We start from the raw sequence: 12336 nt of genomic DNA, 5'->3' as shown, positions 1-12336 counted from the left end.
GTGAAACGACTCGACTCGACCATTTTTTATTTTCTTTTTATACAAGTTGTCTTTGTTTGACCAATCCATACTTTAAAAAATTTAAACAAAATAAAGTGAAAAACTCGAAATGTTCAAATTCAAAATCTAACCATTTAGAACACCTAAATATGTTATAATAAACATATCCTATAAGTTTCAAACCTTGAAAACATCGGATGAAGCTCGGAAAATTTTTTGCTCGAAGTTAGAGGAACTGCGGACGCAAGCACGGTCGACTGTGCTTTGCGTCCGTGCTCATAGAAACTCAACACCAAGAGAAAATACTGCGTACGCTAAGCACGGTTAGTCGTGCTTGCGTCTGTACTCTTACTGCACACACCAAACATCAAATTTGACTATTAACTCAATTTGCAACCTTTCCCAAACTCCAAACACAAGTTCTATAACACATCAAAGTTGATTTCAAACCACTACATGACATAATTTACAACATAATTCAAATGACCATTTGACCATAGTACCATACAATCATTTACACATCCATACAGGTCATTTACCCAAGTTAACCTTTATACAAAATAACCATACTTGTTTTTGATGTCACAAGACCAAACCTTTACCATATTTGCATGAATACCAAAACAACCATAGGATCAAGAGACATGGGTAGGATGACTAAGTGTCTAAACAAAATATCCATTCTTTCAAGAATGGACAATACCTCCAAGCCTTCTAAATTAACCTTGTTCTCCTAACTTCAAATTAACAACATTAGTTTCTTCTCTCGGAACCACCTATAAAATGGTAAACAACTAAAAAGTAAGCGAATGCTTAGTGAGTACATTCATATACAATTACACACATAATGAAATTAATACATGAAAACCATAACATAGGTATAATACATCACCATACCACCTCAATCATGTTCACAATTATACTACCAAATAACATATGAAATCATAAGACAATTCTACAATCAATACACCTAAACACCTACCAATATACCAAGGATTGCATACACTATAATATTACGCAAATGAAAATCATATAACTCCACGCTATCAGGTGTTCATTTCAAATATGTTATTCAACAACCAATTCACATTGTCATACCCCATATGGTCTTCCAACTCTATGCCATACCCCATATGGTCTTTCCTTGATTAGCCATACCCCGTATGGTCTTACACCATATGCCATACTCCGTATGGTCTTTATCCTATCAATACATAACTATAGTCTTCCTCCACGTCCTCATGTGATTGACCCAAAATGTATATAAACATATATAAATGTACTCACCTCAAAGACGAATAACCAATTCCATGGTGACCACAAGAAAACACATCCTTTCTTTCAACCTATCAATCATCACAATATGCATATAAGGTCACATTCATACTAACTCAATCTAGCCATGCTAACAAATTTCTAAACCCAAAATCATTTTACTTTGTCATTGAGTTGCTTTATTCAAAAACTTTACTTGGTGAATTAAATTCTATCAATAAATTCACCATTCATTCAACTAATGAAATACACCATTCTTTCATAATCAAGGTTTCAATGCCAACATCCAAATTCTTAGTTAAATAAAGGGCTTTTTATTTGGAAAATACCTCAATTTGTTACTTTTTATTTTATTGGGGTACAAATAAAAATCTGTCCTATTGTGAGGAAAAAAACCGGCTTAAACACCTATGTTGGGTTTTTACCGGCTAAGTAATATTTCTACCCAGTTATACATTATTTAATATCCATGTGCCCCTTAACCCCTATTTATTTATACTTATATATACAATGTATATATAGTAATAATATAATATATAATATAATAAATATATAAATACAAATAAATAGTATATAAGAGCATATAGCGGGTCGTTGACTTAATAGTAAGTATATCACGAGATTTCTTTCTTTCTTTTCTTTTTCTGTTTTTTTACCAGCGAAGTTTTTTATCCCAAGATTACACTCGTCGCAAATTAACATATGAGTACGTCCAAATGTCCAATCCTCTGTTTCCATCAGTAACTTACGATAAGTTTATTCCGTTTCTTTATTGATATATAAGGATCGGGTTCTCAATTATTGTATATGATACTGTCATATAGGGACTTCGGCAAACTCTCTATATATCATTTGCAGAACCAATCTTCCCCTCCTTTCAAAATCCAGCTACCCACCGCTTGTCGCCCGCCTACCTTGCCGGAAAAAATGAAGTGCACCTCAAAAATGCTACAAAATAATCGTCATCAACATTTAAGCAAACAAAGGCAACCATCCAACCCCCAAAACCAGCCGACACCACCTATGCTGTCACCCTCCGTCGCACCGTCACCATCGCCCAATAACCCACTGAACCCGTTTCTAGCATCCCCCAATAACCAAATCTGGTTTTTACCTATTCCAATCAAATCTTCATCGCCGTGTGCTGCAGCTTCCGAGCAACTTCCATTTGTACCAGATTCAGATCTGATAAATTTTGGCATTCAGACTCTGATTAGATTGTCAAATCTTCGTTTCTAATGATGGTTGTTCTTCGTTTGTATCTTTTTTTCTTTAAAGTTGTTTTACTAATGTTTTTTTATGCGGGCATTTTCTTTTCCGATCATTACGATGGAACAATCGAAAGAGTACGGCGGCAATGGGAGAATGAGGGTTTGAATGTGATTGAAATATATTGAAAAAGAAATAGAAATTTGTGTGTTAATTGAGAAGAAAATGAAGATCTCTGAAAGTGGGTTTCATGGAAAATGAGATTTTACATTTGTATATGTGGGTATTTTGATTTGACTCATAATAATTGGAAAGAGATAGAGATATTTTTCTGGGTTGTTTTTTACATATTAAGATCTATGGTGGTTGTTTTTTATAATATAAATTATAAATTAAATTAAAATAAAAATAAAAACAAAAAATGACTGACTACCTGATGGAAGACCCAACATAGGTGTTTTAGTCGGTTTTTTTCTTCACAATAAGACAGATTTTGTTTGTACCCCAATAAAGTAAAAAGTGACAAGTTGGGGTACTTTCTTAGTAAAAAGCCCTTAGATAAATCATACAACTCAATAACAAACACCAAAATAGTAGAATTTGTAGAAAAATCATACAAACACAATTTCTACCAAAACCTCCAAGTTATGGCATTTCAAGAACCCTAAATCTCTAACACAATTCAAAACTAGGTTAGGGAATTATTACCTTAATGATTTCAAGAACAATTGCAAGACTTTAATTTACAAATTATTCTCCTTCAATTCCCTTTTTCTCTTGAGATTTTCGGCCACATCCCCATACACACTTCTCAACCCTAACTTTTGAATTTCTAAGATAGTGAAAAATTATTATTCAAGTTGGTGTTTGTAGATTTTTTTAAATTTTAGTAAAGATTATATTTGATTTGAGATGAGAAGAATCAAGAAGATAAGAGAAAGTGAAAGAAGAAACAGTGAAAAAAAGAGTGTGGCTAGCACTTTCACGCCCCATATCAATATTTGTGGGTATTTTTACCAACTATCCGTAAAAGTTTCAACTTAATTAATCCCATAACTCAAAATTAAATATTAAGAAATTATTTTAATGTTAAAACTACAAAAAGGAGTTAACTTATTTTACTATAAAAATCTTGGGGTGTTACAACTTTCCTACACTTATTTGGTTCACGTCGTCGGGAACGTCACTTCATAACTCCAAAATCCTCCAAATATTCACAATTTCTCTATACCGATTCATTTTACATATTTAGTTGTTTTCTTACATTCTTAATATATATCAAGTTAAGCCTTATACTTCACTCTCAATATACAAATTGTTATAATAACTTTAGGTTATGGGTTATGATATCACTTGAAGGGCTCAAAAGAACGAGAAATCCCTACTAATACTTTGGATAAGAATATCATTTTATGATTATGTAACTTAAGGATATCGATTTGCAAGGTATTTGTACAAGTATATCTCATTATATCTCATTAGGTGGTTTTTTAAACTGTGTTATAGAAAATTAATATAATTTGAATTCTTTAGGTGGTTTTTCAAACTGTGTTATATATCTCAATATCATTTTTTGATTTTGATTTGCTTTATATAAATTGACTTTGTTTCTTTTGATTAGATGCATGTAGGCTTTAATACCATGAATAATTACAGTAATGTTGATGATTTTCTTTCAACTTATTGGTTAGACTATGGTGATTCTATTGTCGTTTCGTCTTTAAAGGTAAAAAAGCTAACGTGCTTCCTTTGTATAGATTTTTTAACATATTCGTTTTAAAATCTTTTTGTGAGTTTTGGTACTTTAAACAAAAAAGTAGTACATGGATTTGTTTTGTGCATAAAAAGGCAACAAGTTTTATAAGTATGATAGTTTTTAATTTCAATGTTTGCTCTTCATTCAACTTCGACTTAATTTTGTAAAATGGGACAACAAAAATGTTGTTGAACAGAGGGAGACTTCATGACAAGACGGAGCCTTGGTGACTAACTGTTAAAACCCATCGGGATTCTAATGGACGTGTCATATGCAATCAAAAGATCAAATTGCTAAACAGCTGTTTTGACATGCCAAGTGTTTTAAGAAGTTAATAAAAATTTTTGTACGAAAAACCAACTTAATTGATTCAACTGGCATTAGAATTACACATTTGACCTTTGACCCCAACCCGTTATCCACCGCCCACCCATTTTGCTATGTCCACTGCATATCACTTAAAATAAGGCAATGGGCTACCGCTTTCGAAGTGACAAACTTCAATAATACGGATGACATGCATTTTTCTAATTGTCTTTGCAGAATAGCAAACCTGAGATTATGGCGGAGTGCTTGACATCTGATTTTCGAGGCAATATGAAAGCAATGTTAATGTTAGCAAACTCAGGATTAGATGCCTTTGCTAGCAACATTGAGACCGGTAAACACCTTTAACGAATTGTAAGAGATTTACGAGCTGGGTGAGTTATTGAAAATCTAAAATCCTTTCCTTTACAATTTCACGTGGTGTAAGGTAATTAAGGGAAAAAGACATATTTGTTATGTATTTAAGTTTAAAATTTGGTATATCATTGTGTGAATTTAGGTCAGTACCTTAAGGGTTAGAAGTAACTATGTGTGATTTTGTATGTTTATATGATCATATAACTCAGAGTTAGATATATAATATAATTTGACATATATTAAAGTATTCCGGTAGCAAGTACAACATACACAAAAGATTATCTAACTACGAGTGTTTTGTGTTGTATGGCAGCTAGGCAGTGCCGACTCAAGCTTTTTGGTGGCCTTAAACGACATCAATTTTGAGGGCCTAGTTTATCAACATACAAAGTAAAGTAAACAGAAAAAAATCTACTGTTGCTGAAGCGCTGCTGATGTTGCTGGCCACTGAGCTACTGTTGTGCTACAACCCAACAAGATAAGTTGACAAACCTGTATGATAAACTAACTTATTCCCGTACCTAAATAAGCACCAACTTATTGTTTGTAGTAACTTAACCGTATGACCAACAATAAACTAATCAAGGCAGAACTAAATAACTTGAAACCATCCAACTAATTAAAGTAAAAAACAATAACTATCATAACATCAATTAGCAAGCAGGCAGCTTAAAGAAATGCAAGTTATTCCCAGAACATCAAGCATTGGTCCTAAATAACTTCATACGCAATAAATAAGGGGTATGGAAACTAGAAGTCAAATACCTTCAATTTCTAAACTGATGGGGGCAACCAGCAGGTATAAAAACAGCATCTCCAAGCTTTTGAACAAAAGTCCAAAGTTCAATTTCTAGTGAGATCCATTAGAATGAGCAGAATCAGAACATTAAATTAGTAGAATCACATACACATCTTGATATATATATATATATACTTACAAAACATCAGTAAATGATTTTTGGAGAATGGAAACACAGTGAATAAACTTACCCAATGTTATACCCAATTTTGGAGAATGGAAACATCAGTAAATAACCCCTCGATTTCACCATAACCATAAGACTCCATTGCAATCATAGTTTCAGAGAAAAATCACACGCTTTTCAATTTTCAAGGAGGATGAAGACTTCGAGGGAGGCTGCGTCTTCTAACTTCTGTCTATATATATTTTTTTAATTTAGGCGGAGTATTCTTTTTTAATGTATACAAAGGAGGGTACAAATTTGGGGGCCTTTTTGTTTTTGGTGGCCTCAAGCCCATGCTTGACCCCAATATACACTTGGGCCGGCCCTGCAGTTAGGTGAGTTATACATTAATTTGGCAGATAAATTTGGAGTTGTTAGATGATCACATCAGTTAAATGTTTCCAAAAGCCAAGATTCCAAAAAGCTCTTCTAGAAGCTCAAAACACTACTAGCAAAGTGATTTGGGTCAAGTTCAAGAAAAACAAGAACCAATTTTTTTCATGTTTTCTAATATGGGATTTTAAAGAGTTCGTGCTGAATCATAATTAATCAATTTTTTTTAATCCGAGTATTGCTACATGTTTATCTAAATTTAAGCAAAAAAGAAACAAAAGTGACTTTTGTTTCATTTACATGTGGTGTTTCTTATTTTTGGAGCTGAATGTAGGAACATGTAGATCACAAAAAATTCCTTATTTTACTAGGTAGTTACGAGTATTTTCTTGACAAATCTGGACCTTGATTGTTCATTTGACCTGTCCCCTTTTATCTAAACTTTCGCTTTTGACCCATTTGATAAAACAAACCAAACTAACACAATAACTAACTGGTTTATATAACACATATCATGACGATATTATGCCGTTATAGCATTTTAAATTAATGATTTTTTGACTTGGTTTGTTTTGTTTTCTGTTTTTTGCTTTCTATTTATTATTTTTTATTATAATTTTTTTTATGCAGAATGAGGAAATAATTTCATAGAAAGTTTGGGATTTAGCCACTTCACAACGCCCATCAATTGGAACTAAAAGCTCGGTCATCCTTTTAGCAAACTAAGCTCATAGTGACTATATGTAGTTATGTACATTTATATAATTCGAAAATCTCAACTTGGTCGTGCAATTTGTAGATTGTATGTGAACAATTAATTTGGCTTCAGTTGAGGACAAAGTCTGAAAACGATAAGATGTTTGCTATAATCACCTGGAGAACTATACACCATTAAAAAATTGCATTGACATCGCCGCTGCAACGCACATGCATCCATCTAGTATATATTTATGCTTATAGGCCATAGTAGCTATCTTACAAGGTGTCCAACGGGTTATATGTCTTATTTCCATTATCTAAAACTAACGTACTGTATAATAGTAAATAATACTCGTATATATGAATAGAGAAAAAGCTTATTTGTTTATGTTGTTGGCCATGACAAATAACAACTATAATTCCCAATTTAAATTTGTTATAGTATATATTTTTGGTGTGTCAAAGGATTAGTGTCGAGTTGAGTCAATTTCAAGTCGGATTAAACATAGACATTAACTTGTTAAGAGAATAGCCATAAAGTGTGACCAGAGCCGGCTCAACGTTTTTTGTGGCCTTAAACAAAATCGATTTTAGAGGTCTTTCTTTTAAAATTTCTACCAAAGCTCTTTTATTCGGGCATAAGATATATACAAGTTCGAAGTTCAAAACCAAATAATGAGAAGGTAATGTAGTAAACACAATAAACCCATGAATAAATTACGTAGATAAATCATTATTATTAATCAAAATCAAATCAATTCATAGAAAGATAATGTATTTAAGATAAATTAAAAGAAACCATAGAGGGAAGATGGAACAATAATATTTTATTGAAGATTCTTTTAACCTATGATGATTAGAGACTTTGAGTGCTTGTTTCTTATGTTAAAAATACCAAGTAAAAAAAGTCCTTATGTAAAAAAAACTCAAATCTAGATTAAAATTTGAGGCCTCATAAATTTGGGGCCTCAAGCACCCGCCTAACCCAAAACTACAATAGAGCCGGCAGTGAGTGTGACACTTTGTAGGCATGCATTAATAATTTATTATCACAAGATCATACCAGAAAAGTTGTTGCATAGTACATTGACCATGCTGAAATCTGAACACCGCATGCAATGTATTGTGACCCAAACTAACCCAACATAGTCATGTTAATCGTATTTTTTACTTAGATTTTAGGCCCAATATAATAAAGAATTCAATCCAACAATAAAATTAGAATCCAACCCAAAATTACTTACCAGCAAAGTAGCAAATGTTAAAAAAGAATCTGTCATGTCATATGTTACTGATTTCACAATAGATAAGCTCTCAAATTTGTGTTCGATTCTCATTCTTCAATCTTGCATTTAGTTTTTCACATGTAGTACAGTCCTTTTCAATTTTAAGCAGAAATTTAGTATTCATCGAGTTCATAAGTTATTTTTACACAAACTCTATTGCTTAATTGTTGCTTTATTGCGATTTATTAGGTGTTGTTATAACTAAATCCCGTTAACTTTTGTTAAAGTTTTTGTTATTTTTGATAGTTGCTTGATTAAGTTGAAATTGCTTGAATGCAATAGGTGAATGTTAATTCTGAAATATTGCTTGCACACAGCCTTTGAAAATGTCTGAATAAAAATGTGGATGAAATAGTTTCAGTTTCATCAAACTTTTGTTTCGCTTATATTTTGTTCATACAAGCGTTATGCGATCCAAATTGTTGTCATGTGCTCTCTGGTCTTGTGTGGGGTATATTTTGAATGAAAACCTTTTGTTTATTATGTGCGGTCACGTTGCTAGCTTCTAGTCATAAAATGTTGATTATTTTAGCACACAATTGTGCCGTACTCCAAGTTTGTATTAAACTAATGGTAGTATTAACGTTCTCACATTAATACAAACTTGTAGGATATAGCGCGTACTTGTGTGTTAAAAGAATCAACATTTTCTGACTAGAAACTACAAGGGATATGACCGCAAATAATAAACAAAAGGCCTTCTAATGATTTATGCCCTACAATGGATCGCCTGAACAAGACTAGAGACCATACAATAGTCTGGATCGCATTATGCTTGTCTGAACAAATATGGTGGTCTGATCAAATAGAAACTATTTCATACACGTTCTCATTCAGACGTTTCCACAAGCAGGTCTTCAGCAAGCAATATCTCAAACTTAACATTCAACTATTTTGTCCAATCAATAGCTTAATCGAGCAAGTGTCAAAATTAACAAAACATTAACAATAAAAATGGAAATCAGCAATCGACAGTAATCCGTAATTAAGCAGAGCTAGCCCTTTTTCTTTTGATGACAGAGATTGAAATGAGTAAAGTTGATTCTCCCTAATGGTGAAATGAGCAATGGAGTTTGTGTAGAAACAAATTATTAACTTTTTTACATTCATAGAAAAGTTCATATCCACTTCCCAACACCCCGAATCATCACTTATTTTTTCCAAAAGCACTTCAAGGCTGCTATCATTCAAATTGGGGTTCATTGTGGGAACACAAGCAAAATTGAGAGGCATTTTCATAAAGTATTTTAAAAAATTTTCTTTCATGATCTTTACCATGCATGTTTTCAAAGAAACCATCATAAACAAACTCATATTCTACCAATATTTTAAAAAGTCAAATAAATTTGATGAAGTACCAAATGACTAGTAGAATAATAAACCACCAAAACCAAAGTACAACGGCATGAGTACAATGGGATTGGCAACATATTTCGCTTTAATCAGGACAGAAACCCATGTCACCCAAGTAAGTCCGGATAGTCCCAACGGACGATGTCATCGAGGACTAAACTAATTAGAGAAATTAAAAGATCAAGTCACGAAATTCAAGCTAACGAGATCAGACGATTCATTAGAAAAATCTTACTTGCCGAGATCTCTTGTAAGATATTCATGTTGCCTACTTATCAAGCTACCTTAGCCGAAAAGAAAGAAGAACACATCAAAATTTCCCATTGCGGTACTCATTTTAATTCACTTAAGTCTAGTAAATTTAGTCGTAAGGCTCTTGATTTGACTGCCAAAGTCAAAAGGTGCATCTTTTTTGTAGTCTAGTGGGCTTTTTAACGATGAAATGATTATTTCAGTTACAAAAATCAGAAGTCTTGTAGAGCAAATTATTTTTTTTTATATCATATATAGATTGATCTCAAAACGATTTTGAGCAAGTTAAGATGAGTGTATGATTTTAATGGTAAACGAATATGGTTTTTGTAGTAAAGAGCTCGACTATGGAAGTAGGATAACACAAATTCAATACATTATATTGCTTAATTTTCTGCAACACAAATAGCCTGTCGAGATAAAAGAAAAAGCATACAATAAACTTACTAGCAATTCATGATCGATCAAACGAGACAACTTTTGATGATCGAACACATTTAACAAGAATATATCTTCATTCATATTCATATCGTACTAAAATAAAAGAAAGAAAAAGTACAAACAACAAAAAATAGAAATCAGCAAAAGTCGGGTCTAGGCTTCTTTCTTATAGATATGGAGCCTTTTAGATGATCCCTAAAGATCTTGATCTCACAACAATCTCTTAGATCTTCAAGACTAATGTATTGTTGTCTCACCATTCTTGAAAAGTCACCTGAAGTGTCATGTATCCAAATGTATGGATGACATGTTTCGTCATAGTAATACAAGAAACTCCTATCTCCACCACCACTGCAATTATTTTTGCCATTTTTGCTATGATTGCCACCACCAGGAACATAAGCCTTATAAATCTTCTTGCTTTTTAACCTCTTTGACGAACCAGGCTTAAGCGTATGAACTTTTTTCAAAATCGATCCCACCCTTATTTGTAGCTCAACGGGTCTATCACTAAGGTTCCAAACCCTTGTCCCAAACCCCGACACTTGAGTATGATCTCGACATCCATTGAAACACCTTGCGATCGACAAAAGGTTGCAAGTTTGCATTTGGTTTCTTTGAAAACCTCTTGGGTTATTATTCTTGTTTTTTGGGTTTATTATAGCTTGCATTTTGATTAATTAAAGATAATTTTGAAACTATTGGAATGAGAAGTGGTAGGGTTCAAAACCATCCATCAGAGGATACAAAAGATCAAAGTTGGGCATTATAATACTATGGAAAATGGGATAATTTGAAGCTTTTCAAAAGCATCATGATGAAGTGGGGATGTGATGTTGCTTCCTCTTTCATCATTTTGGTTGATATGAGTTTCTCCGATCCATATTTACTTTCCTTGCAAGGTTCAAAATTTTATTCGTGTTTGGTGAGTTGAAATAGCATATATGCAACTAGAATTTTTATCCGGGCAACGGATCACCGCCGCATCATGCAAACATACATCTAGTACCCAAAAGTTTGGATGCTAAAAGTTTACTATATAAAAAAAATGGGTAGCCAAAGTTGAAAAGACATAGAGTTTGATGGTAAAAGTTGGAAACCTTATAATAAGAAATAGAAAGTAAAAGGGATTATTACCTATGGATGTAACTAACTATGACCAAATGTCTATGTTATGTAAAAATCTTGTAAAATGTCTATGTCATATAATGAACTTTCAAATCCCGATTATTGGATTTCTCTTTGGCTTTCATAACCAAAGTTAGACTAAAGTTAAAAAACCTAAAAGTTAAGTGGTAAAAGTAAAAAACTCTAACAATATAGTATCATATATAAAAAGAATTAAAAAAAAATAAAAAATTAAGAAGAAGACAAAATTGTTAACATTAGCACGTATACTGTAGCTAAGCATGTTCCACTTTATTTTATATAGGGATAGGGTATTGTAAAATAAGTATTAAAGTAAAACAAATAAGACAAGATTTTGACCCTTAGATCATGATTAAATTGATACACGAAGATTCACGAAGCAATTGATGCACGATAATTTTCATGATGCACGGTGATTTTTAGTGAAAAGAAATATATTGTTTTACATGTTTTACTTTAATACTTGTTTTATTTTACCTAAAACCTATTTATATAAATATTAAAACAGTAAGAATCCTAGCCTTTTAAGCCATCCTCCCTAAATCAAAGCTATGCTTAAATGTTGCCACATAAGATTTATCCTATGTGGCATCTCCATGTTTTTTTTAAATTATCAATCTTTTTTTATAGAAAATATAGTATAAATTAGAATATAGAAACTATAAAATTGGATATATCGTATATGAAAAACAATATATTTATGGGATTGATTAACATTAATTTGGCAAGAATATTACAAATCCACAAATTCTTACATACCCTTTATTATTATTATTGTTATTATTATTATTATTATTATTATTATTATTATTATTATTATTATTATTATTATTATTATTATTTATTTTTATTTTTATTTTTAATAAAATCGTCACTTTGTACGTACGATTACAAATTCTATATTACTAAATCCTTATATTTGTTAGAATTGTAC

General features: G+C 32.0%; 1 protein-coding gene and 2 long non-coding RNA genes across 3 annotated transcripts; all 3 read right to left on the bottom strand.

Annotated features, from left to right (window-relative positions):
* Positions 1–425: 425 nt before the first annotated feature.
* On the bottom strand, positions 426–1460 carry LOC122598794. The gene is made up of 2 exons (XR_006323726.1): positions 1288–1460; positions 426–776 (listed from the first exon to the last, which is right to left on the bottom strand). It is a non-coding gene; the product is annotated as an uncharacterized LOC122598794 (long non-coding RNA).
* Positions 1461–5167: 3707 nt separating this feature from the next.
* Positions 5168–6105, bottom strand: LOC122598795. The gene is made up of 3 exons (XR_006323727.1): positions 5915–6105; positions 5690–5774; positions 5168–5416 (listed from the first exon to the last, which is right to left on the bottom strand). It is a non-coding gene; the product is annotated as an uncharacterized LOC122598795 (long non-coding RNA).
* A 4126-nt stretch (positions 6106–10231) lies between these two features.
* LOC122602238 lies at positions 10232–11053 on the bottom strand. Its single transcript, XM_043774949.1, has one exon. The coding sequence runs from the start codon at positions 10922–10924 to the stop codon at positions 10391–10393; it is 534 nt and encodes a 177-aa protein (XP_043630884.1). The 5' UTR covers positions 10925–11053; the 3' UTR covers positions 10232–10390.
* Between the last annotated feature and the right edge of the window lie 1283 nt (positions 11054–12336).

Source organism: Erigeron canadensis, chromosome 5 (assembly GCF_010389155.1).
Source record: "Erigeron canadensis isolate Cc75 chromosome 5, C_canadensis_v1, whole genome shotgun sequence".
Taxonomy (NCBI): Eukaryota; Viridiplantae; Streptophyta; class Magnoliopsida; order Asterales; family Asteraceae; genus Erigeron; species Erigeron canadensis.
The sequence above is the reverse complement of the archived record's forward strand: the minus strand, read 5'-3'. Positions and strand labels throughout refer to the sequence as shown.

Bases quoted from the DNA above. Each gene is read 5' to 3' on its own strand.
- LOC122602238 (XM_043774949.1), bottom strand. From the start codon at position 10,924: ATGCAAGCTATAATAAACCCAAAAAACAAGAATAATAACCCAAGAGGT.